The 24,284-nt window shown below is 56.5% G+C and overlaps 10 protein-coding genes across 10 annotated transcripts; 4 read left to right on the top strand and 6 right to left on the bottom strand.

The window, feature by feature from the left end:
- Window positions 1-109: 109 nt before the first annotated feature.
- Window positions 110-1,772, top strand: ISF_07697 (quinate permease; the record flags this gene model as incomplete). Its single annotated transcript, XM_018851300.1, has 2 exons — window positions 110-998; window positions 1,063-1,772. 2 exons carry the CDS (start codon window positions 110-112, stop codon window positions 1,770-1,772), a joined length of 1,599 nt encoding a protein of 532 aa, XP_018701610.1.
- Window positions 1,773-2,166: 394 nt separating this feature from the next.
- Window positions 2,167-3,185, bottom strand: ISF_07696 (NAD(P)-binding domain protein; the record flags this gene model as incomplete). Its single annotated transcript, XM_018851299.1, has 2 exons — window positions 2,167-2,909; window positions 2,975-3,185. The coding sequence occupies 2 exons, from the start codon at window positions 3,183-3,185 to the stop codon at window positions 2,167-2,169; spliced, it is 954 nt and encodes a 317-aa protein (XP_018701609.1).
- Window positions 3,186-3,857: 672 nt separating this feature from the next.
- Window positions 3,858-4,913, top strand: ISF_07695 (3-dehydroshikimate dehydratase; the record flags this gene model as incomplete). The annotated part of the gene is made up of 1 exon (XM_018851298.1): window positions 3,858-4,913. One exon carries the CDS (start codon window positions 3,858-3,860, stop codon window positions 4,911-4,913), a length of 1,056 nt encoding a protein of 351 aa, XP_018701608.1.
- An 81-nt stretch (window positions 4,914-4,994) lies between these two features.
- On the bottom strand, window positions 4,995-5,456 carry ISF_07694 (3-dehydroquinate dehydratase; the record flags this gene model as incomplete). Its single annotated transcript, XM_018851297.1, has 1 exon — window positions 4,995-5,456. One exon carries the CDS (start codon window positions 5,454-5,456, stop codon window positions 4,995-4,997), a length of 462 nt encoding a protein of 153 aa, XP_018701607.1.
- Window positions 5,457-5,684: 228 nt separating this feature from the next.
- ISF_07693 (hypothetical protein) lies at window positions 5,685-7,221 on the bottom strand (the record flags this gene model as incomplete). The annotated part of the gene is made up of 3 exons (XM_018851296.1): window positions 5,685-6,883; window positions 6,959-7,125; window positions 7,184-7,221. 3 exons carry the CDS (start codon window positions 7,219-7,221, stop codon window positions 5,685-5,687), a joined length of 1,404 nt encoding a protein of 467 aa, XP_018701606.1.
- A 728-nt stretch (window positions 7,222-7,949) lies between these two features.
- Window positions 7,950-9,931, top strand: ISF_07692 (DNA-directed polymerase kappa; the record flags this gene model as incomplete). The annotated part of the gene is made up of 2 exons (XM_018851295.1): window positions 7,950-8,144; window positions 8,201-9,931. 2 exons carry the CDS (start codon window positions 7,950-7,952, stop codon window positions 9,929-9,931), a joined length of 1,926 nt encoding a protein of 641 aa, XP_018701605.1.
- A 220-nt stretch (window positions 9,932-10,151) lies between these two features.
- On the bottom strand, window positions 10,152-11,036 carry ISF_07691 (FK506-binding protein 2 precursor; the record flags this gene model as incomplete). Its single annotated transcript, XM_018851294.1, has 6 exons — window positions 10,152-10,166; window positions 10,260-10,366; window positions 10,450-10,523; window positions 10,592-10,623; window positions 10,730-10,776; window positions 10,865-11,036. The coding sequence occupies 6 exons, from the start codon at window positions 11,034-11,036 to the stop codon at window positions 10,152-10,154; spliced, it is 447 nt and encodes a 148-aa protein (XP_018701604.1).
- A 5,110-nt stretch (window positions 11,037-16,146) lies between these two features.
- ISF_07690 (RPEL repeat protein) lies at window positions 16,147-16,823 on the bottom strand (the record flags this gene model as incomplete). The annotated part of the gene is made up of 3 exons (XM_018851293.1): window positions 16,147-16,314; window positions 16,516-16,571; window positions 16,694-16,823. 3 exons carry the CDS (start codon window positions 16,821-16,823, stop codon window positions 16,147-16,149), a joined length of 354 nt encoding a protein of 117 aa, XP_018701603.1.
- Window positions 16,824-18,282: 1,459 nt separating this feature from the next.
- On the top strand, window positions 18,283-22,064 carry ISF_07689 (myosin-5; the record flags this gene model as incomplete). The annotated part of the gene is made up of 3 exons (XM_018851292.1): window positions 18,283-18,285; window positions 18,367-21,694; window positions 21,751-22,064. The coding sequence occupies 3 exons, from the start codon at window positions 18,283-18,285 to the stop codon at window positions 22,062-22,064; spliced, it is 3,645 nt and encodes a 1,214-aa protein (XP_018701602.1).
- Window positions 22,065-22,630: 566 nt separating this feature from the next.
- ISF_07688 (Zinc finger, DHHC-type, palmitoyltransferase) lies at window positions 22,631-23,989 on the bottom strand (the record flags this gene model as incomplete). Its single annotated transcript, XM_018851291.1, has 1 exon — window positions 22,631-23,989. One exon carries the CDS (start codon window positions 23,987-23,989, stop codon window positions 22,631-22,633), a length of 1,359 nt encoding a protein of 452 aa, XP_018701601.1.
- Window positions 23,990-24,284: the final 295 nt, after the last annotated feature.

Genomic DNA, 24,284 nt, shown 5'->3' with positions numbered 1-24,284 from the left:
TCCTCCTCCTCCTTGTCCTTCTTGTCGTCTTCGTTCTCCTCGTCCTCCGTCTCATCCCCCTCCTCATCTTCACCTCATCCTCATCCTCCTCCCTTCCCCCTCGCCCATCATGACAATCCTCGCCCTCAAAGAAGACCGGCCCACGCCCAAGGCCGTCTACAACTGGCGCGTCTATGTCTGCGCCGCCACCGCCTCCTTCGCCGCCTGCATGATCGGCTACGACTCGGCCTTCATCGGCACCACCCTCGCCCTGCCCTCCTTCGTCTCCGAGTTCCGCTTCGCCGAGTACTCCCCCTCGCGCCTCGCCCTCCTCAAGCAGAACATCGTCTCCGTCTACCAGGCCGGCGCCTTCTTCGGCAGCCTCGGCGCCTACTACGCCAGCTACGCCCTCGGTCGCCGCAAGACCCTCTTCCTCTTCGCCCTCATCTTCACCCTCGGCGCGGGGCTCATGCTCGGCGCCAACGGCCAGCGGGGGCTCGGCCTGATCCTTGCGGGCCGCGTGCTCGCGGGCATCGGCGTCGGCGGGTGCTCCAACATGACGCCCATCTACATCTCGGAGCTGGCGCCGCCGGCGGTCCGCGGACGGCTGGTGGGAATCTACGAGCTCGGATGGCAGATTGGTGGGCTGGTCGGGTTTTGGATCAATTACGGGGTCAACAGGACGATGGCGCCGAGCCACTCTCAGTGGCTCATCCCGTTTGCGGTGCAGCTCATCCCCTCCGGCCTGCTCCTCATCGGCACCGTGTTCATCCCGGAGTCGCCGCGCTGGCTGTTCTCCAAGGGCCGCCGCGACGAAGCCATCAAGGGCTTGTGCTGGATGAGGAACCTGGAGCCTACCGACAGATATATTCGGGAGGAGATTGGTTTCATCGACGAGGAGCTTGAGCGCTTCAACACCGAGGTTGGCCAAGGCTTCTGGCGACCATTCAGGGCCTTGAAGGAGAGGAGAATCCAGTGGAGGTTCGCCATCAGCTCGCTGCTCTTCATTTTCCAGAATGGTAAGTGACAATTGAGCATCATCACCCCTACAAATGAGTGCACCTACTGACAGTACATGACCAGCCTCTGGCATCAACGCCATCAACTACTATAGTCCTACCGTCTTCAAGAGCCTCGGCATCACCGGTACCAACACCGGCTTCCTCACCACCGGCATCTTTGGCGTGGTCAAGACTGTTCTCACCGTCATATGGCTCCTCTTCCTCATCGACCGACTCGGTCGCCGCATGCTCCTCATGGTCGGCAGCATCGGCGGCTCCCTCTGCATGTTCTTCATCGGCGGCTACATCAAAATCTCCGGCTCTCACTCCTCCTCCACCTCCGGCAGCCTCTCCCCCGGCGGAATCGCGGCCATCTTCTTCTTCTACCTCTGGACTGCCTTCTACACGCCCTCGTGGAACGGCACCCCCTGGGTGCTCTGCTCCGAGATGTTCGACCAGACCACGCGCTCGCTCGGCCAGGCCAACGCCGCGGCTAACAACTGGCTGTGGAACTTCATGATCGCCCGCTTCACCGAGCAAATGTTCAACGCCTGGGGCTACGGCGTCTACTTCTTCTTCGCCTCGCTCATGATCGTCTCATGCGTCTTTGTCTTCTTCTGCATCCCCGAGACCAAGTCGGTGCCGCTCGAGGCCATGGATAGGCTGTTCCGCAAGAAGCCAGTGTGGCGCGCGCACGGCTTGATCATGGAGGAGCTTCATCAGCAAGAGATTGAGTCGACGGGCGATAGTAGCGGCAGGCCTGAAAAGGGTCACAGCGAAGAAGTTGAGTAGCTGTGGTTTGGCGGCCGCGGTCCAGTCTAGATAGCTAGTTTATGAGAAGCTCATAATGATTTGAATATTTGAAGATTTTCTCTCTCGTTCCTCGGTCAGTCAACGTGATGACAGTAGTTCTTTGCCTCTTGGAACAGTGCAACAAGGTCGACTTTGCCATGATGCATATAGGCAAGTGACAGGATAAAGCAGTTGCGCTAATTGCATAAAAATATTTGGCTCATCAGTATGCTTTTCATCATGTTCGACAAAACCCATCGACACTCTAATCACAGTTTGGGCCAGCTGATGCTGTTGTTGATCGTATGATTCAAGTCCAGGTGATCAGCAGCGGAACATGTACATGCATCTCTATAGCTTTCACTCCAGACGCTTCCTATTTGCATCTCTTCATCTACAACTTTGCCTCCAGACGCTTCGCAACCCGGTCCGCAATCGCCTCGCGCACCTTTGCCACCGGCAGCTCCGCGACGCCCTTCCCCGTCCAGTACTTATCCTGCTCCAGCCCCTGCAATATCATCGCCTCGGTGCCGAGAATCACCTGCCAGCCGTGATCCTCCGCAAACGCCACCAGCCTCGTAAAGGGCGTCGGGTTGTAGCACATGTCCAGCACCACGCCCCTCCTCCTCCCCGTCATCAGCGCGTCCGCCACCCCCCGCGCCGTGCGCTCCTCCTCCGTGCGCGGCTCCAGGTCCGGCACGCACGCCACCACCGCACCCGGCGGCTCCAGCCCCTCTGCCTCCGCGACCGTCCGGACGTGCCGCAGGCGGTCGCCGTAGCCGCGCGCAGCGCAGTCGCGCATCACCGCGGCGACCTCGCCAGCGTCGCGGTTGACCAGGTAGATGGTGGTGGCGCGCATCCACTTGCGGAGGGCGTAGACGGCGCTGCGGGCGCCGCCGCCGCCGCCGACGACGAGCGCGGGCCGGTCGTGGAAGACGGCGTCGGGCGAGGCCACGGCGTGGTAGAAGGAGTCGCGGATGCCGACAACGTCCGTGTTGGTGCCGCACAGGAGCCGTCGGCCGGAGGGGCCGGCGCGGAGGAAGACGGTGTTGCAGGCGCCGACGTCGCGGCACTCGTCCGTCATCTCGTCCAGGTGCGGCAGGATGGCCACCTTGTTGGGCATGGTGACGGACGCACCTGGGCGTGAATGTTAGTTGGCTGAGGAGCTGGAGGAGGCGCAGGCCAGGGCGAGGTAGACGCACCATAGAAGTTGGGGTGTTGCGCAAGTTGCAGAAACTGGCGCAGGTCGGCCGAGTCGAGTCGAAGCTGCGCCCAGTTCAATCCGAGATCCTCATAGATGATACGGTGAAGAAAGGGCGACCATGAGTGCTGAATGTGTTGGCCAAAGAGGTAGCCATGACGGTCCAGCAGCTTTGTCTCCCCGTCTATTTCCCTCTCTTGTGCGATAGCCATATTGAAGTAGAATTATCGTGTCTTGAAATATAGAAATGTGTATTAAATGAGCTTCATATAGCTCTTTGGGAAGCTTCGTCTATTGTATGGGACTCTGGGGCCACGAAAGACGAGCTCACAGCCCCAAAAGGACCAGTGGCGTCACCAATTTAGTTGGGATACAAACCAACCGGCTATTGAACTCGTTAGCGAAAAGAATACCCATGGGGAATAGCAGTGGAGTTCCGGAGTTCCGCGATCTGCGGCCTGGATAAACGCTTACCCCGTCTTACCCGGGCTCGCATTCTTGGCCTTCAACATCCCCAAATCCCCAACTAACTGTTTACCCGTATCGTGGAGATATTTACCGACGTCAATAAACTAATCTTTATCCCCGTGGGGAAAGCTAATGAAGCCGTGCCGACTCAAACCGCCGTGACGCCGGGCGGAACAGCAAGAATCCCCGCTGTCGACTCGACGTCCTTGAGCCGTCATCTAGCGTCTCGACGTTTCGGAAGTCATCTTACTAATACGCCATTGCATGATGTCAGATATTCAGTACTTTATATTAAATGGCCTACACTGCACTGGAAACTGGTATATCCGTCCATCTTCTTCTTCAGAGCTACAGCTTACAAGAACAACCAAGATCAATACTCTGCCAACATGACTTGCAAACCAAGTATATGCACAATGTCCCTCGGGCGAGCATTCGCAGGGCACTCCCTGGAGCACAAACTGGACATGGCCCAAAAGTACGGCTTCCGGGGCATCGAGCTTTTCTACGAGGATCTGGAACACGTCGCCAAGGCCATGCCCGGACAAGACACAGCGGCCAACCTCGTCGGCGCCGCGAGCCAGGTGCGACGGTGGTGCGATGCCCGGAAGCTAGAGATCATCTGCCTGCAGCCGTTCATGCATTTCGGTGCGCTGCTCGACCGCGAGAAGCAGAAACGAGACCTCGCCACCGTCGCGCTCTGGTGCGAGCTGGCGCGGACGCTCGGCACCGACCTCATCCTCTTCCCGAGTTCCTTCCTCCCCGCCACCCAGCTCACCAACGACCGGGCCGTCCTCGTCAAGGACTTCCAAGATGCCGCGGACATTGGCTTGCGAACCACGCCGGCCCCGATCCGCTTCGCGTTCGAGGCGCTGTGCTGGGGCGCCCAGGTCAACAGCTGGGAGGCCAGCTGGGACGTCGTCGCCGCCGTCGACCGGCCCAACTTTGGCCTCTGCCTCGACACCTTCAACATTGCCGGCCACGTCTTCGCCGAGCCCGCCGCGCCGGGCGGCCGCCGACCGGGCTGCGACGCGGACCTCGAGCGCTCCCTGCAGCGGCTCGCCGCGCGCGTGGACGCCTCGAAGGTGTTTCTGGTGCAGGTGGCCGACGCGGAGCGGCTGGAGCGGCCGCTGGTGGACGAGCGCCACCCCTTCTACGACGCGGCGCAGCCAGCGAGGATGAGCTGGTCGCGCAACTGCCGCCTGTTCTACGGCGAGGACCGTCGCCGGGGGTACCTGCCGGTCAGGAGGATCCTGCAGACGGTGCTGCATGGGCTGGGGTACCGCGGGTGGGTGAGCTTCGAGGTGTTCCACCGGCGGCTGACGGAGGAGGACGCCGCGGTGCCGGAGGAGTCGGCCGCCCGGGCCTCGTGGTCCTGGGCGAGGCTCGTCCACGACCTGTCTCTGGAACCGACGCCGACGTCGCGGTCGCAACTCGCGCAGCCCTCTGGCAAGGAACGCGCTGTACTCTAATGAACGCATTTACGACAACACATTATGATTTAGCTTTTCCACATCCTCTGTAACAAATTTGACCACCTTATTCTACCTAATTTACAAATGCGCCTTGTCGCTCTTCAGCTTGACATGCTTGGCCGCAAACTCAATCGCCGCCGCGTACCCAAACACACCCAGCCCGCAGACCACTGCCTCGGCCTTGTCGCTCAGGTAGCTCGTCCTCCGAAACTCCTCCCGCGCGTGCACGTTGGACACGTGCACCTCCACGAACGGCAGCTCGACGCCCAGCAGCGCGTCGCGGATGGCGACGCTGGTGTGTGTGTAGGCGCCCGGGTTGATGACGACGACGTCGGCCACGCCCCGCGCTGCGTGGATCCGGTCCACGATGGCGCCCTCGTGGTTGGACTGGAAGGCTTCAACGTGCGCGTCGAGCGCCTTGGCTTGCGACTGCGCCTGCGAGACGACATCGTCGAGTGTAGTGGCACCGTAGATGTGCTTCTCGCGGGTGCCCAGGAGGTTGAGGTTGGGACCGTTGATGAGTAGGATTTGTCGCGGCATTTTCTTGAAACAAAAAAAAACTTGAAATGATAAATTTTTGACAATATTTTTTCCAAGTATCAGAAAATCAACTTCCTTGTCCCTCGTTGTTATTAAAGGTTCCTTGTTCAATGCCCGCAGTATCCAATCAGTCCACTCTATCGGGGGGATAAAGATTTAGCCACCCTCACCAAGGAACTGCAGCTGCATGGGCAAGAACCAGAGATCGTTCACCCACCCATCCAGAAATTATCCAAATTTCTTCTCAAACCTCTTGAGCATCCCAGTCACACCATTCTCCAGCTTCCCCGCCTTCTGCTCCAATTTGCTCTTCGTCTCCTGCTTCGGCTGGTACGGCTGCAGCTTAGCACTCATCTCCACCTCGGTCGGCCGATACACCTGCTGATGGATGGAATAGTCCAGCCCCCCGTTTTGCGCCGGTGTTGGGTTGCTGTAGTTATAGTTGGAGTAGCCGCCCAGTGGTGGTGGCGAGGCTACGGCGCTGGCCACGGGCGGCGGCGGCTGGACTGGTGCCGGTGCCGGTGCCGATGCCGGTGCGGCCGGCGGCGACTGTGCGGCAGTGGGAGGCGGTGCGAAGCTGGGCGGTCCAGGCACGCTGGCGCCAGGGAATCCGCTATTCAGTCCGGGTGAGGCCAGGCCAGCATGCACCGGCATCGTCTGCGCGCGGTGGATGCCGGGCTGCGCGGGCGGACCTCCGAAGGATGGCGGCGCCATGCGCGGGCTGGCCATGCCGCTGGGGGCGAATCCCGGGCTCGCAACCCCGGCAGGAAACTGGGTGTGGGGGAATGCGGGCGTGAAGGGTTGTCCCTGGTAGTCGTGAGCGACGGCGACAGCGAGGGGGTTGAGCGGGTCTTCGTCGGGCGGCGGCGTCTTTTCGCGATGCACGACCGTCTCTGGAGCAACCGGTGCCGCCGGATTGTACGCCATCGGAGCAAAGTTAGTTGCTGCTTTCTGCTGTTGCTGCTGCTGTTGCTGCTGTTGCATGTACTGCGGCATCGGCGGTGGAGGCGGCAAATTATCCATAGACAGCGCCGTGCTTGCGCTGGACGGAACCGGAATGCTGTTCTGCTGCGTCGACGTCGACCTGGCCGAGCTCTGGCGCTCGGCGTACTGCGGATCGGAAATGGCGACCTGTTCCAGGTTCTGGACGACGGCGCTCATAGCACCGGGTTGGACGACGACCGACTCATCGAGAACCTCGACTTGGGCAGGCGGAAGGACTCGCCGGACGCCACTAATGAACTGCAGCGCATCCCCATCTGTCCAAAAGTAAATGTCGAGCGAGTGAAGCTTATAGTGGTATTTGTTCTCGTTGCGCGGGTCGTAGGTGGGGAGGTGCCATTCGTCCTGGGGGACGTTTTGCGCCACAGTCAAGGAAACCATGCAGTTCTGCTTGTAGGAATATCGCACATGAGTTTGGTCCAAGACTGCGTGTTTGTGGCTCCAGGTTAGCAACCGTATTTGCAGCATTTCCATCATTAGAAGCCCGCCCGCCTACTCACATCCGTCAAAGGCATCCTGGTCCTCGGTGCCGGCATGGTTCGCAATCTCGATGCGACAGCGGCGCTCATGGGCATTTTCGAATAAATACACGTACGAGCCTTTGTCGAACCGATGATGCCGTGGCGTGACATCTTCACCATCGTAAAAGTAGTGAATGTCGCCAAAGCTAGGGCATACTGGTCAGAGATGGTCGCGTCATCAAGCTACAACGAAAGGCAACGTACAGAGTGGCCACGATTTCTTCCCCATCTCTGGCAGCCATGTTTGCGGCAGCGTCGGGTGCCTCTTTCTAATCTCTTGAAAAGCACGCAGCCCGCCCGATTAGAGTAGATGGCCAGATTGTAGTGACACCAGAAGATACCTATCTGGCCGAGTATGGACACGCAGAAGCGCAGGTCACGTAGTTGCCAAGTGTCAAGGTCGGTTGTGTTACCGCCAGAAGCAATCACACAGTTCCGATTCTTGGCTGGCAATCAGCTTATATACGTACGACAGGGTCGCAGCGTCCCGCCCGCACTGGCGTCGACCTGGGCGCTTAAGTGCATCCTGGAGGGGTCGTTTGGTCCAATGAGAGAGAAGTGCTGTTTTGCGCCAAGTGTGGATGGGGAGGGGAGGCCGAGGTGACTGGACTGTGCGACGGACCGGGGTGCAATGCCATCCCACTGTCAACTATCTGGATATCCTAGAGACGGAGGTCTATGTGATCGCGGCCAACGCGGCACACGACCCATGTTAATGAAGCCTACGGAGCGGAGGAAGAGGAGCCGGACATTAATCAGGGTCTCGGCACGGCAGCCTGCTAGATGGTTTCCCCACTACGACACCAGTCCACGTGATAGCGCGTGCTTATCGTGGATCCCTGTTATCTCAGCCCAGGCTTCATCCACGCTCTAACGTGTCGTAGCCTCGACATTCGGCAACCGGCGCGATAAAAATGCATTGCGACTTCAGAGACGCTTTGTGCGCCGGCTACCAACAGTTCTACGCGAAATGAGCTCTCCGGGTGACCTGCCTCGAGACGATGTGGTTGATGACATTTTGAACGAGGCCGGCCAGGTGGACGACGCAAAAGTGGCGGACGCTCTCGGCGTGAATCAGGACGACGATAAATTCAAGACGCTGAAATATTCTCTCCTTGGCCCATCTCTAACCAAAGCGGGACAAGATTCCGTCGATCAGACTAAGGTACCGCCAAGTCCCGCCCACCAAACCATCAATCGCCATTCTCACACAGTCATCAGGTATCGGAAATCATCTACAATGCCTCCAAAGGCTCCAAATTCTTCAACCGCGAGGAAGAACGCGACAAGGTCCTGACCCAAAAGATTGAGGGCATCCTGCGTCGCAAAAAGGAACTGGACAAGCTCGACCTCTCCCACGAACGCCTGAGCGCCGACCGCCTCATCGCCGAGCTCGAGGCGTCGCGTGACCTGACGCAACACATCATCCACATCGACTGCGACGCCTTCTACGCCGCCGTCGAGCAGCTAGACCGGCCCGAGCTCAAGGACCTACCCTTCGCCGTGGGCGGCGGTGTGCTCACCACGTGCAACTACCTCGCGCGCCGCTTCGGCTGCCGGTCCGGCATGGCCGGCTTCGTCGCCAAGAAGCTCTGCCCGCAGCTTGTCCTTGTCAAGCCCGACTTTACCAAGTACACGACCAAGGGCAGGGAGGTGCGCGAGGTGCTGGCTGACTATGATGCGCGCTTCGAGAGCGCCAGCCTCGACGAGGCGTACCTCAACATCACCGAGTACTGCGCCGCGCACGACATGGGTCCGGCCGAGGTCGTGGAGCGGCTGCGGCGGGAGGTGCACGAGAAGACGGGCATCACCGTGTCCGCGGGCATCGCGGCCAACTCGCGGCTGGCCAAGATCTGCTCCAACCTTAACAAGCCCAACGGACAGTACGTCCTGCCCCGCGAGAGGGGGGAGATCGTGACGTTCATGCGCGGTTTGCCCACGCGCAAGGTGCCCGGCATTGGCCGCGTGCTCGAGCGCGAGCTCCTTGAGGTCGGCATCAAGACCTGTGGCGACATCTTCGAGCACCGGCAGTACCTCCACCGCCTGTTCGGCACCAAGACGTTCGAGTTCCTCGTGGGGTGCTACCTCGGCCTGGGACGCACGAGGATCCGGCCGGCGGAGGAGTACGAGCGCAAGAGCGTCGGCACCGAGAGCACCTTTCGCGAGATGGCGGACCCGGCCATGCTCCGCGAGAAGCTCCGAGCCACCGCCGAGGAATTAGAAGGCGACATGAGGCGGGCCGGGTGCAAGGGGCGCACGCTCTGCCTCAAGGTCAAGCTGCACACCTTTGAGGTGTACACCCGGCAGGTGGTAACCCCGCGCGCCGTCTGCCTCGCCGACGACCTGTACAACCTGTCGTTGCCCATGCTGGCCAAGCTGGAGCAGGAGATGCCGAGGATGCGGCTGCGGCTGATGGGTCTGCGGTGCACCCACCTCGTGAGCACCAAGAAGCCAGACACGATGGCTTTCTTCGGCTTCAAGGCGAAGCGCCCCGGCGACGAGGAGGCGTCTCTCTCGGACGAGGCGGCGGTCGAACCTGGATTTGAGAATTGCTCTGAAGAGGAGGATGTGTCCCGTGTCGACGGTGAAGGGGACGACGACGAGGGCCGCGACCATGCCGCGCAGCGGAGGCATGGCAAGGAAATTGTGCCAAATCCGAAGAAGCAGCAGCCGGCGCAGCCGGAGGAGTGGTGGGACTGCCCGATATGCATGCGGCCGCAGGCAGCGGATGAGCGGCAGTTCAATGAGCACATCGATTTGTGTCTCTCGAGGCAGACGATTCGCGAAGCAGTGCAGGCAGATGGCGGCGGTAGCGGCAACGGCTCTGGGAGCGACTACGCAGCCGGCGGTGGCCCATCCAAGCGACCGCAAGGGCCGCCAGAAAGGAAGAGGGCCAGCAGCAGCAAGGCCAGCAATAGCGATCCGCGTCAAAAGAAGCTATGTTTTGGATAGATACAAACTGACCGAAGAACATCATATTTGTGTATATAAATTCTAGGTTATTTTCAGCCGTATTCACGACCTAGATGTGCAGCAAATTGTCACCGCATTTTCATCTATGGACGTGCCCAGAAGAACTTTGTACTTTCCCACCGTCTATGGGACTATGACTATCTGACCATGGCAGAAGTAAAAATCATCATCGCGTCGCTGTGTAATTGCATGGAATATTTTACAGCTCCTCCTTCTAAGCGAGGGGGGCAGCGCAAGGGGAGAGAAGCGCTCACGTTAGCGGACTGCGCCCACAGAGTATACGGCGGATGACTTCGATGGGATTTACCTTGGCGGCCTTGTCGTCGTCCTTGCCCTCGGGCGCGGCGTCGTCGGCGGCGGGGGCCGGCTTGGGGGCCTCTACGCCGGCAATGCCAACGAGTTCGGTCTCAAAGACTAGAGGGTGGTGGTGTTAGCAAGGTCGAGCGAATCGGGCGCGAGAGACACAAAGCATCGATCGAGGTGGGATTTCGACGTACTGAGGGTGGCGCCGCCGGGGATGGGGCCGACGCCGCGGTCGCCGTAGCCGTACTCGGGCGGGATGGTGAGAGTTCTGGAAGAGAGCGGTCAGCACTATTCGAGGCATCGTTTCGGAGGACCAAGGAAACATCACCGACGCACCTCTTTTCGCCAATGCACATGTCCAGCAGACCCTGATCCCAGCTAAATTATAGAAAATCGAATGGTTAGTTTTCAAGGCGCTGAACAGGCAAACAACCGGCCGAGGGTTGATTAGCATTCGACTTGCCCCTTGATGACCTGGCCGGCGCCGACCTTGAAGTCGAGCGGGGTACCACGGTCATAACCTGCACAAGAAACGAACCGCGATTAGCAGGGTTTATTCATCGCCCATTGAAGGGAGGGGAAGAGGAGGGAAGGGGGGGGGGGACGCACTGGCGTCAAACTGCGAGCCGTCGGCGGCGAGGGTGCCGCGGTAGTGCATCGAGACCTTGTCGCCCTTCTTGGTCTTGCGGTCGCAGTCGACCTTGTGGGTGACTTCAATCTTGAGCTCGGCGGCGGCGGCGGCGAGGGCCACGAGGGCGGAAAGGACGGCAGCGGTCTTCATGGCGAGTTTGCGTTGTTGGGGTTGGGGGGGTTATGGAGGAGAGCAGATGGAGATGCGAGGTACAAGATGGAATCGAGATAGGCCACATTGCCCCAACCCACCCCCGCTATGGCGAGGTGGCCCCCCGTACAGAATAGATTAGCTGAAAGTATCCGTAGCGCTGCAACGCTGTGCAAGGCGGCGAAAGATGTGTAATTAAAAGATTGTGGTGGATTTATTTGAAGAAGCTGCTCGCGCCTTTTAGTTTTCCCTCCTGTCTTGTGGTCATTCCTTGGAGCCGATCGCAAAGCACAAGTCCCCCCAATCAACCAAATCAGCACGTTATGATAGCTAGGATGTATCGCGGCCAAGACGGGAGGGACACTGCCACGGCCTTGCACAATGTCGGAGAGTTTAGCCCTGATCTCAGGACCGGTGTCCTGGGTGGTGAGCAGCAAAGAGGGGCAGGTTTTGAAATCGGATGGCTGTGCAGGGTAATTCGGGGACAGGCCAAGTTCGGTAACAATTCGGAGCCGTGGAAAACTTGTTGGCCTTCTTGTATGGTGTATGGCCGGGTGAAATCGCGGCTTACCCTCTCCGTACTTTGGCTACTTTTTTTCTCATCAATTCCTGTTTCCTGTTTCTTTTTCAGCTGGCAACTGTAATGTATTGCGTCAGAGGCGTTGGGAAACTCTCATACTAGGCCGTCTGCGTTGGCGGTGCAGCGCCTTTCTCGTGAAGACTGCGCCTCACACCAAGTCTAGAATCCAGTGCCCACCAAAATTAAGAGGGATAGACGAGGAGTTTCAACTTTCGTCGTGTGGCACAGCAGGGAATTCGGGAAACAAATGTCTTTCTGCAAACGAGACTGTCGGTATTGTTTTCCTCGTGGTTCTCGAACCATGTAGCTCAGTCTGTGAGGCTTGGGACATTGGGCTTACATACATACGTACACACCGTATTCACGAGTTACACCCGCTCACCAATGGGCAGGTCCTGCAGGTCAACATTGCGCCGCAGTTTTGTCTTAGATGGAGGAGGGGAGGGTGAGGGCAAGCAAGCAAGCAAGCAAGCGTCCGGTCGGGACAGAGGATGAATTCGCTGGCATATGTCGTGCCGCCACCGTGCTGCGCAAAGAAATGGAAACAAGCCTTAGAGTGCTTGAATGGACGGGATGACAGCCTTTCCCCGGGAGGCAGTGTAACGCAGACGAGACCAGAAAGCCAAGCAATCTATGTAATTTGTAGTTCGTTCAGTTGCACGTTCCTGAATTGTGAGGACGGGGAGGGGTAGGGCACAGAAAGCTGGCGCTCGTTGCCTTTGGTTTTGCCACCTGCGCCTTTTGATCCAGTCGGCGACTTTGCTGTAAAATGCTTGACGCTTCTGTCTACATCAATACCGCCGCAATGAATCGCTAAAGGTGCAGAAATCGGACACAACCACTCCTGGCATCGAGTTAGGCACGACTGGGATCTTGCATCATTTTTGACTGGAAGAGCAGTGAGAAAGAGAGAGGCCGGGAGGGGCAGGCGGCGTGCGTCCTGGCGTCTCAGGTAGGGTTGCAAGATACAAAGAAAAAAAAGCTAAGTCTGCAGGTACTCGAAAATCATCGACGGACAACAGAAAATAAAAAGGGAAAGGGTGTAGCGTTGAGGATTTGCGTAGGGATAGGTAAGCGCTGTAGGAGGGCGGCGGGGCGGCGATGAATTTTGTGCAGGTTGCCTGAACTTCGGGGCGGATAGGCTACCACGGAGCAGTACCTAGTTAGGTAGTCAAGTTGTAGGGACGACAAACGGAGAGAAGTGGACGGACGGCGTGGCTCAGGCATTGAGGCTCGCCGCAGCCGTGATGCTAAGCTACGGCGATGCAAGCTGGGAAGAGGAAGAAAAATGACAGGATGAATCAACGGCGAACGGTAGTTACGAGACAAGTCGTGGTCATGTTGGACAAAGGATGTCGAAAAAGTGTGGGCATGCTGTACTGTAAGTGGTCAGTGAGTGGCAGGCATGGCGTACCTTGTCTGGGCCGCCAAGCCTACAGCATACATATGTATGTACAGGAGGTCACAGGCGGCAGGCGCAGTGATGGAGCCAGACCAGGGTCAGCCTGCTTTCGCGCAGCTTGCAGCCTCACACGCCCCTCCCTCCTCGCCTGGGTCTGGGTTTCTTTTCTGCATTGCATGAGCCACAATTTTGACAAGTGTTAAAGAAAGACGTGCATACTGGAACGGCCACTGGCTGTGCAAAACAAATGATGAAATAAGGAAAAAAAATAACAAAAAAGGCCTCCGTCCTGATTGATGCCCGCTGGCTTGCATCAAGCCCACACCGCCAAGTTCGCTTCGGTAGGCATACACTGACATAACAAAGCATGTAGGTACGGACGAATTGGTGCAAAGGCACATGCTACGAGGGGACCCTTGTTCAGCATGCAAAGTGACGAACTTGGTTGCAGCATAGTTAAGAAAACGGCATGGCGTCCAGTACCCGATGCAAAAGCCGTTGAAACTGTCACCTGCGAAGGACCAAGTCAAAGCTTCCTTCCCGTCTTTCGTCCTACAATGAGTCGGTCCGGAATTATCGTTTGTCTTTCCAGACCTCGTTGTCTTTCCGCTCTTCTCCTCCATTCTGCCATTGTTGCCTTTTCTCTTCCCCCTCTCACAATTGTGCCTGTTACTAACCTGTGCCTCTCTCTCTCTCTCTCGGCCACGCCCCCACGCTTTCGTATCGACGATTTCGCCCGAACACTCTCTCTATCCTCCTTTCCTACTAGTGTTAATCAACTTTCGACCGGAGACGCCCCTGGGCAAACATCGTAGCCTTGCAGAAGGGACATGGGGCGTCACTGGCCCACTACTTTTAGGCGGCAAGCGACCTTGTGATGAGAGGACCCCCCCTGTTCCCATGCTAAGTCGTCATGTCTTACCCGCCCAATTCACGTTGGAGCTCGACTCTTTTACCAGGTGGTTTTTCCACTCCTTCAATTTCATAGGAAAAGTGTACTTTTGGCCCAAATTTCTCGTCCCATTCGTTGAAAGCCTACTTAACCCAGCCTCATTGTGTTAATTCGTGCTCTCCCGGAAACATCCTTGGGCGGTTCTGCCCCGGTACCGTGAGTCATCTTGACACCTGGGAAGGCAACAATCACCACTAACCACGATTGCGCCCCGTTTCCCACCCAGACATTTGTGTTGTGATACGGTGCATTTTGGTATCGATTTTGTTTTCCTTGCTATTGTTGAATTTATTTATTAATATTTCATTTTATTTTATTTCCTCTTTCTTTGTTGACCCCCCCCCCCCCCCATCTTCCTCTCAGTAGAATCTCGTAGCTACTCCCATTGATTGCCTTAGTCACCGAATTTGTGATCGTGTGGCCTGATACACTAGACGGGGCACAGTTAGGCATTTCTGGATGCTTTTGGACATCCCATCGTTCTCATTGGGCCCTCCATTCAGTCTTGGTCCGAGGGGTGCCTGGATTCTGGGCTCTTCCTCCAGGGTTTGAGTCCCGAGCTATTCTCTCATAGCATTATGGCAGTGTCTTCTTGGTTACACATTTTCGTCATACCTTTTACTACTTTCTCCGGCCCTTAATCCCTGTCCCTCCCCTTCACTTCTTAGAGTTCCTTTGCTACTTATATACCTCCTCGTCTCTCATAAATCATGAAGCTTTCCAATCATCCTCATCACTCTTCAACTCATTCTCAAGCTCCATTACCATTATCCTTGCTTCTATTCCAGTTCATCTTAAACAATATACTTGTTCGACCCAATCCTACAACAGAAAGATGTCTGACTCACCTGCTCCTTCTTACGTCTACGGTGCTACCCGTCCAGACTCCGCGGCCAGCACCCGCTCTACAAACTCTAGTAACTACCTCTAGAATTACGCATTGACTTGAATCATTGGGCTAACTAATTGCCCAGATACCAGCACAAATGGGGGTGTGGCCATCACCAATAGTTACCTCCTGGGTAGCGATCATGGCGCGATGGCTCCCTCGCCCGAATACCGATCAAAATATGCAACCAAAGCCTGATGAAAGAGATTGCTCCTTCTACACGCCGAAGGACTTTACACCTTTCAATGGAGCGACTGAATGACTTTGAGTCACGCCAGCCGAGTTTACACACCTCTACCTTGACACATCTTTACATCATTTGTGGCGTCACGGGGCGACATAGCTTCTTGTATTTTTTTTTGGCTATTTTACAAAAGTCTGGGGATACAGTGGTATAGACTACGAAACACGGAAGAATACAGTACCATACATCAGAGAGCGCGACTGAATGCAAGCTTGTGCCCTAGTTCAACGCAATAGACCAGTCGGCAAACCAATCGCTATGCACCTTGACATACTACCGCAAAGCCTATAGCAGCGTTGCACGACCCCGATTCAATCTGCATATGCGACCTGTCATCAAATCGGAAAGAAACACAAACCTTGTGACTCGTGTGTTACCCCCCAAACGTTCCCGCGTCAGCGGCCATGTGCACACCCTCATCACCGTCCAAGGATGGGCTGCCAGTGCTCCGATTCGTTCGCCAGCGCGCATAAGACAGAAAAACAATAAATCTCACAGATCGAGTTAGGTTCCTCGAACCGTTTCAGGCTCACTCAACGAACCCCTCTTGTTGCTCCCTGAGGCAGGAATTTGTCTCTACACCATGAGGCAAGACTACACGAATGGGAAGCGGACCGTGGTGGCTTCAAATGGTGTGGTTTTCTCACACAATGCAGTGGCCAAAAGAAAATAAAAGAAAGGGTTTCTGCCGCAGCCAACCGGTTCGTGCAACGTGCGCTCCCGTCTGTCTCAATTGTCAGCAACGGATAGAACTGTCGGTGGTCGCATGCGGTTGCTGCTGCAGACGCAGGGCTGCATGACATATGCGCGCATTGACTCAAACAGTGCAACTCGGAGAATTACCTTTTTCGCCGCTCTCACATGTTAAGTTATTTGTTCGTTTAATATCATTATCATTATTATTTCAATTTGTTATTCTTCGTCCATTGCGTGTAAGTGGACTGTCTCATTCCGAAACCACACCTCTCCGCCTCGTATGGCAGCATCACACAAACTTTAACTAGCAACCTGGGCCTGAGAATTTCCCGAAAGTTACCAATCCTCTAAGCACCGCCCTCGCGCTTCGCATATTCGTCCTCGATTGCCTCCTCGTATCGCTCCTCCGCCGAGCGAGGGTCCTCGTGCAGGACGCCATCCTTGACTAAAGTCTCCGGGTCAGGGCGATGCGAAATCTTGTCGTTGAGCTTGTCTTCAAGCATGTGCTTCTGGAGCTGTGTTACAAAGAGGCGTCAGTAACCACTTCGTAAACTTGTTTGCTGTCCCGCCCAGGTCGTTGCCACGACATAGCTTCCATCCGCAACGCCACACGCCAGCATAGTAGGGCACACAACGTCTGGCGGCGTGCATCGATGATGCGGACAGGAAATACACGCCACGAGCTGTAGCCACTCGTCCTGTCATGTTATACTTACTTCCTTCTGCTGTGAGAGGAGGCCCGGCGCGGCGCTGGATGCCGGCAGGATGTTTTCTGGAAAGTGACAAGTGACGGGTTAGTTTGTTTGCTTTCTTCGCAGTGACACAAGATGATGCAGTGAACAGGAGAAAACGAGGCAAGCAACTGAGGATTGGCTAGAAAGCGGGCCGACGTACTGTCGACGAGTGCGGCACGATCGGGACGGTGCTGGAGATGGTTCTCGAGCGAGTTCTTTCGTTCAATGGGCGAGATAGGCGCATCATCGACAGGCTGGGCCGCGCTCTGGTTCTGCTCCTTGTCGGCCATTTTTGAAGTTGAGGAAATGCCAAAAAGGTTGTAAATCTGAGTGGCAAACGGTAGTGACGAAAGCTGTAATAAGTCCGCTTTTGTAGTCACAAGCTTGCGCGCAACAGTGGGCGGTCGCCGGATCGAGGTGAGAGCTACAGTAGTCTAACTCGACGCTTCCAACTTGGAGCACCAGAGTACAGCGAGCCGTACCAGGTGTCTGGACCTCAGTATCAAGGTGTTGCAAGGATGCAAATCAAGGCGGATAGGTTGGACAGCGTTGAAAAAAACCGGAAGATTGGATACAGCAGTGGTGAAGCAAGATGGGCAGCACAAGACGCGGGGGCATTGATGGTATTTAATGCTTTGGACAGCCCGGCAACGAGCTGCATCTGCAGGCGACCCCATTTGATCAAGTGCAGCGGATGCCAGACAGAAGGTACAAACGATGCCAAGGGTTGCTGCAGGTAACTCGGCGGAGAGCCTCACAGGTACCAGAGGTACCTCTCGTCCACTCCAGCTCGGCGACTAACAATCAGTTACCCCACTTCCAGCATGAGAATGGACGATGGGCTACCCCGCAACGAAACCGCCAGCGACCTGTGACAATGAATAGCGCTGTGGCTTTGGAGGAGCAGATCGTTGGTGGGAAAGGGTTGATATTCGGCATAATAAAGAGCAATTTAGAAACAGTGGTATGTCACTGTTGTACAATATATGCTGTCAGCAGATGTGTATGTCTGCGCGTCGCCGGCATTCCTATATGAGTTAATGCGACTAGCGGAGCATACGCAAACTGAGTAGGTGAGTTATAACAGGTACTTTGCAAATAACGCCAGCGGAACTTCGTACATCAACCGCCGGCCTCGCGAAGTTAAATTTAGAAAAGTCTAGTGACCGCTTGTTTTGCGTGAGGATGGGACTTTATAAGTTCGGTTGAGCAGCTCCAGCCACTTCTACCCAGCCACAGCCTTAATAGTGGCTGATGGGACTCACTGATCATCGAAGAAATGGGCTTCTAATTATCCAGAGATTCTGGTTGCGCAGAAACTGAAACAAGTAAACAAAAATTTCAGTCGCTCATGACGTCGGGCTGGCCCAGTTGTCTCTTGCGTAAGCTGTGCATTACACTGCGCCACTTGCGTGGCATTGAGGCGGTGCCCTGTGGCGGGAAAAGGTCGGCGCCTGCGGCGGTGCGCCAGTCTTTCGTCACTGACCCAGCCAAGTCGGGTCTGGTCTCGTCTCGCCAGGCCAGGCACCCGATTTACGCCCGTATCTTCCAAATCCCACCAGCAAACCTGCATTTCCATCTTGAGCATCCTACCCGATTCTCTTATTCTTCACCTTCTGCGTGCTTCGTCTCTTTCTGTCGTTGAATGCGCTCATAACCCACCATTGTTGCATGATTGCCGTCTAGCAGCACCGACCCCGACACGCCTCCCTCCTCCCCCTTCGCCCCTCACTATCACCCTCGCCCAGAATGGTAGGATCCCCGCGCCTCGCCCGCCAGCGCATGTGCTCCCCACGCTCTTCAGCTTCTTCTAACCCAGATGCTGTACTATAGGGTATCTCACGGCGTCCCAAGGACAAGTCCGCCCGCAATGCTCAGCAGGCGGCCTCGGGCGGTGGCGGCGCCAAACCGAAGAAGGCCACCTTTGATACCGGCAAGAAGAAGGAGATTGGTGTCTCCGACCTGACCCTCCTTAGCAAAGTGTCTAATGAAGCTATCAACGATAACCTCAAGAAGCGATTCGAGGGCGCCGAAATTTACACATACATAGGCCATGTCCTGGTCTCGGTGAACCCCTTCCGCGACCTGGGAATCTATACCGACCAGGTCCTCGACAGCTACCGCGGCAAGAACCGCTTGGAGATGCCCCCCCACGTCTTCGCCATTGCCGAGTCCGCATACTACAACATGAAGGCCTATCACGAGAACCAGTGCGTCATCATCTCCGGAGAGTCGGGTGCGGGAAAGACGGAGGCTGCCAAGCGTATCATGCAATACATTGCCAACGTCTCTGGAGGCCAGTCGGGCGACATTCAAAAAATCAAGGACATGGTGCTGGCTACCAACCCCTTGCTGGAGTCGTTTGGCAACGCCAAGACGCTGCGAAACAACAACTCATCGCGCTTCGGCAAGTACCTCCAAATCTATTTCAACTCCAACGGCGAGCCCGTTGGCGCCGACATCACCAACTACCTGCTCGAAAAGTCCCGTGTCGTCGGCCAGATTACCAACGAACGAAATTTTCACATCTTCTATCAGTTCACCAAGGGCGCCTCTCGTCAGTACCAAGAGCTCTACGGCATCCAAAAACCCGAGACCTATGTATACACCAGCCGCTCAAAATGCCTCGAGGTCGACGGCATCGACGATCTAGCCGAATTCCAAGACACTCTCAACGCTATGAAGGTTATTGGCCTATCACAAGCAGAGCAGGATGAGGTCTTTCGCGTGCTGGCAACGATTCTGTGGGTCGGCAACATTCAGTTCCAGGAAGACCAGAGCGGCTACGCAGAAGTGCGCGACAGCTCTGTTGTCGACTTCGCTGCCTACCTGTTGGAGACCACCCCGGAACAGCTGATCAAGGGTATCACAATCCGTATTCTTACCCCTCGCAATGGCGAAGTCATTGAGTCGCCTGCGAACCCTGCGCAAGCGACTGCCACTCGTGACGCGTTGGCTATGGCCCTCTACAACAACCTTTTCGACTGGATTGTTGCCCGCATCAACAAGTCACTCAAATCCCAACAAGTAGCTGCCAACGCTGTCGGAATTCTAGATATTTATGGTTTCGAGATCTTCGAGAAGAACAGCTTCGAGCAGCTCTGCATCAACTATGTTAACGAGAAACTCCAGCAAATCTTTATTCAGCTTACGTTGAAGACCGAGCAAGAAGAATACGCTCGTGAGAAGATTCAGTGGACCCCCATTCAATACTTTGACAACAAGGTCGTCTGCGACTTGATTGAGCAGGTCCGCCCACCGGGAATCTTCTCCGCGATGAAGGATGCCACCAAGACCGCACATGCCGATCCCGCTGCCTGCGATCGCACCTTCATGACGAGCATCAACGGCATGTCTCACGCTCATTTGACGCCTCGACAAGGCAACTTCATTATCAAGCACTACGCTGGTGATGTCGCCTATACCGTCGACGGCATTACGGATAAGAACAAGGATCAGCTACTCAAGGGTCTACTGAACCTGTTCCAAAAAAGTGGTAACAAATTCATTCATTCTCTATTCCCCCAACAAGTTGATCAGGACAACCGCAAGCAGCCTCCTTCTTCTGGAGACCGAATCCGCTCCTCGGCCAACGCACTGGTAGACACATTGATGAAGTGCCAGCCGTCATACATTCGGACGATCAAACCAAATGAGAACAAGTCGGCTACCGAATACAATAGTCCCAACGTCCTTCATCAAATCAAATATCTTGGTCTACAGGAAAACGTTCGAATTCGTCGGGCTGGTTTCGCCTACCGTCAATCCTTTGACAAGTTTGTCGATCGGTTCTTCTTGCTGTCTCCAGCCACATCCTATGCCGGCGAGTACACTTGGCAAGGATCGTACGAAGACGCTGTTAAGCAGATTCTCAAGGACACGAGCATTCCCAAGGAAGAATGGCAAATGGGTGTTACCAAGGCCTTCATCAAGGCGCCCGAGACGCTGTTTGCTCTGGAGCATATGAGAGACAGATATTGGCACAACATGGCCACTCGCATCCAGAGGATGTGGAGGGCATATCTAGCATACCGTGCTGAGAGTGCCACTCGTATTCAGCGGGTATGGCGCAAGAAGAGGACGGGTGCCGAGTACTTGCAGCTGCGTGACCGAGGTCACCGGGTTCTCCAGGGTCGCAAGGAGCGTCGCAGGATGAGTATTCTCGGCTCGCGCCGCTTCTTGGGAGACTATCTTGGCGTAAATGCTTCAGTCGGGTTTGGAGCTCAGGTCAGGCAAGCTGCTAACCTGGGCACAAATGAACGGGCTGTGTTCTCCTGCCGTGCTGAGATTCTGGAAGCCAAATTTGGTCGCTCCAGCAAACCCAGCCCGCGACTCGTCATCGTCACTAACAGCAAATTTTACGTTGTCGCCCAGGCGCTTGTTGGTGGGCAACCACAAATTCTGGTAGAAAAGGGCATTCCTCTTGGCGCAATCAGGTTTATCGGAGCCTCGACAGCCAATGACGACTGGTTCTCGCTGGGTATCGGCTCACCCCAGGAGCCCGACCCTTTGATGAACTGCATCCTCAAGACTGAGCTGTTCACCCAAATGCAACGCGTTATGCCTGGTGGATTCAACCTCAAGATCGGAGACACGATCGAATACGCCAAGAAACCCAATAAGATGCAACAGGTTCAGGTACTAAAGGACTCTCAGCAGCGCGCCGACTTTTACAAGAGTGGTGCGATCCATACCACACGTGGAGAACCCCCCAACTCTACCTCTCGGCCTACACCGAAGGGCAAGCCAGTACCTCCTCGACCAATCACTCGTGGCAAGCTTATCCGACCTGGTGGCCCCAATGGGCGCCCCTCGAGACTGCAGGCCAACAGAAAAGCTCAGCCTCTCCCGTCAGCTGGCAGGCGCTCCGTTCCTCAGCCGCCCTCCGTCATCTCTGCTGCTTCTACTCCGGCTGCCGCCGTCGTGCCAAGGCCCGTTGCTCGACAGCCCGCAGCCCAACCAGCTCTGCAGCAGGTTCTCCCTAATCACACGAGAAACAACTCCGGAGCTGGAAGAGCACCGCCTCCACCTCCGCCTGCTGCTCCGCCGGCGAAGCCCAAGATCATGGCCAAGGTTCTCTACGACTTCGCCGGCAGCAGGGACAATGAGCTCACGGTTACTGCTGGAGAGCTGATTGAGATTGTCCAAAAGGAAAACAACGGTACGACCTATTCGCTCACTCACTCTTGCGATATGACAAAGCTAACAACTTTATAGGATGGTGGTTAGGAAAGAACTCGAGTGGCCAGGCCTGGGTTCCCGCCGCGTACGTCGAAGAGCAGGCGTCGGCCCCGCCTCCGCCTCCGGTCAGGGCAAAGCCGGCACCACCCGCGCCGCCGGCGAAGCGCCCGGCCGCCGCACGGAAACTAGATTTGTCCCAGCGCGACTCGGGCATGAGCCTCAACGGTGCTGGCGGTTCTGACACGAGCCGTAGCAACACGCCCACGCCCAGCCTCGGCGGCAGTCTGGCGGACGCCCTTCTGGCGAGGAAGAATGCGATGCAGAAGCGTGAGCAAGACGACGATTGGTGAAGAAGAAGAGCAGCATATATTGCGTACATTCCAGAGGAGGCTATACATCTTTTTCGTCTTTTTTTTTTTCGCATGTCCTGATGACCTATAATGCCTTTTTGAATGGATACAGGGGCTGCCTTTCTTTGTGCGTATGTAAGTGATTAGAGAGAAATCTTTTTTATGTGTGTGTGCGCCTGTTTGTGTAGATTGGTGGAGGAGAGATGAAAAGCAAGAAATTGATAGACAAAGCAAGAGGCGGCCATTGCCGTGGCACGTGTTCTCGATTTTATGAATTGGACAAAGGCAGCAGTGCAAAAAAGGGTCCAGAAAATGAGACTCGAATTCCAACGCTGTAGCAGCCTTGGATCATTCATAAGCGATTTGAAGATGCCGTCTATGAAGAACTAATGCAAGGGATGACCATCTCGTTTTTACCAACACTTTGTTGGCCCGAACCATGTAAATGCTCAATTAATACTCCCAACACCCGCCCATTCTTTTCTATAATTCCCTGATCACGCCTGACTGTTTGTACAAGGTTCTTTTCGTTTTCTCACACACGAGCAGGTGAGTCGTTATATACACTACTCGTCGTCGCTGGCTTTTTGCGCTCGTCTCCGCCGCAGCAGCTCACCGAGCGGTACGTCTTCGTCCTCGTCGTTGTCGTGCCTAGTCGTGTAGTCGTAGTCGACCTCGTCCTCGTCGACACCAAAGTCCGCGAGCTTCTCGGCGTCTTCTTCAGACCACCCGTCGCTCTCGTCGTCCGGGTACGAGTTCAGGTCATCCTCGCCGCCATGCTCCTCCTCTTCCTCCTCGAGCTCGGCAAGGAGCGCCTTGCGCCGGCGCCGGAGGTCCCGCTCCTGCCTCTCCTTGAAGGCACTCTTTCGCGCCTCGGGGTCAAGTTCGAGCTCGCGCAGCTCGCGCTCGTAGTCGCGCCGCGTAGTCGCGCCGCCGGCACCGGTGTGCTTCTGCTGCCGAGCGGCGCGGCGGATCTTGTCCGGGTCCGGCGGCGGCCACATGCCCTCCTTTCGGTTGAAGCCGTTCTCCGGCCAGGTCCACCCGACGGTACCCTCGCCGGGCGGCGAGACGCGCGGGTTCCCGGCGAACGGGAGCAGCCAGAGCACGAAGAGCGGGGTGCCCATTGCTTGCGCCATGTTGGCGAAGAAGCCGACATCGTACGGGAACTCGACCTTTTCGAACCGGATGGGCTCGCCGTCGGGCCCGACAATGTCCCACCAATCGTTACCGCCGCTGCGGGCCCCGCGCGCGGCCAGCGTCTCGTGCCGGTCCTGCTCCCACACCTCGATCATGGTCTGGTTGAGGACCCAGCCGCGGACGGTGGTAACGAGCATAACGAACAGCGCGAGCCACGTGGCGGCGCCGACCAGCGTCAGCAGCGCGAGCGAAACCAACGCGCCGACGCTCGGCCCCAGGTACGCCGGCAGGAAGCGGTCCGCCCACAGGCGCGCGATGCGCGCCAGCAGCAGCCTCGCGAGCACCCCGAGCGCCAGGTTCGCATAGGCCAGGAAGCGCAAAAAGTGCGGAAACGTCGTCATGGACACGCAGTTGCCCGTCCAGGGGCAGTGGTGGTCCATCCGGGGCACGCAGCGGCGGCAGTGCCGGCAGTGGTGCGCGCGCGGCGGCTTCGGCGCGGAGCACTTGCTGCACCACCGGCCCTTTACCTCCTCGACGACGACGGCGGGGGGCGGCGATTCGGGGAAGGTGTAGCGGCCGGGGTCGACGGTGCAGGTGCGCGCGTAGGTCCACCACAGAGCGAGGAGGAGCGCGTTGAAGACGAGGGTCTCGGTGCGTGATGGCGGGCCCGGCTCGAGAAAGTCGTCGTGCAGGACGTACTGCGAGAAGTAGCCCAGGAAGCCGATCAGCAGGCACACGGCGGGGATGGCGGCCCGCTGCACGATGCCGGCGTCCGCAATGCCGGCCATGGGGAGGGTAGCGCAGATTTCTGTTTCGAATGGGGCAGTACGGCGAGGGGGGTTTGCGAGTTCTCGTTGTTTGCGTTGGGAGATGGAGATCTGATTTGTCTCCAACTTGGAGGAGCTTCAGGAGCTCTCACTGGTACAAACGTTAATTATGGTAGCGTGCTTGGACGCGCCTGCAGTGACGCAAGTGCCCCTTCATTTTTTTTTACTGGGCAAAATGATTACCTAACCCCTGAACTGACTGACATCGCAAACTCGAGACAAGTTGCCATCAAAGATTGAATCTTGGCGCAACTTG

Source organism: Cordyceps fumosorosea, assembly GCF_001636725.1.
Source record: "Cordyceps fumosorosea ARSEF 2679 chromosome Unknown scaffold_23, whole genome shotgun sequence".
Taxonomy (NCBI): Eukaryota; Fungi; Ascomycota; class Sordariomycetes; order Hypocreales; family Cordycipitaceae; genus Cordyceps; species Cordyceps fumosorosea.
This window is presented reverse-complemented; position numbering and strand designations above follow the sequence as displayed.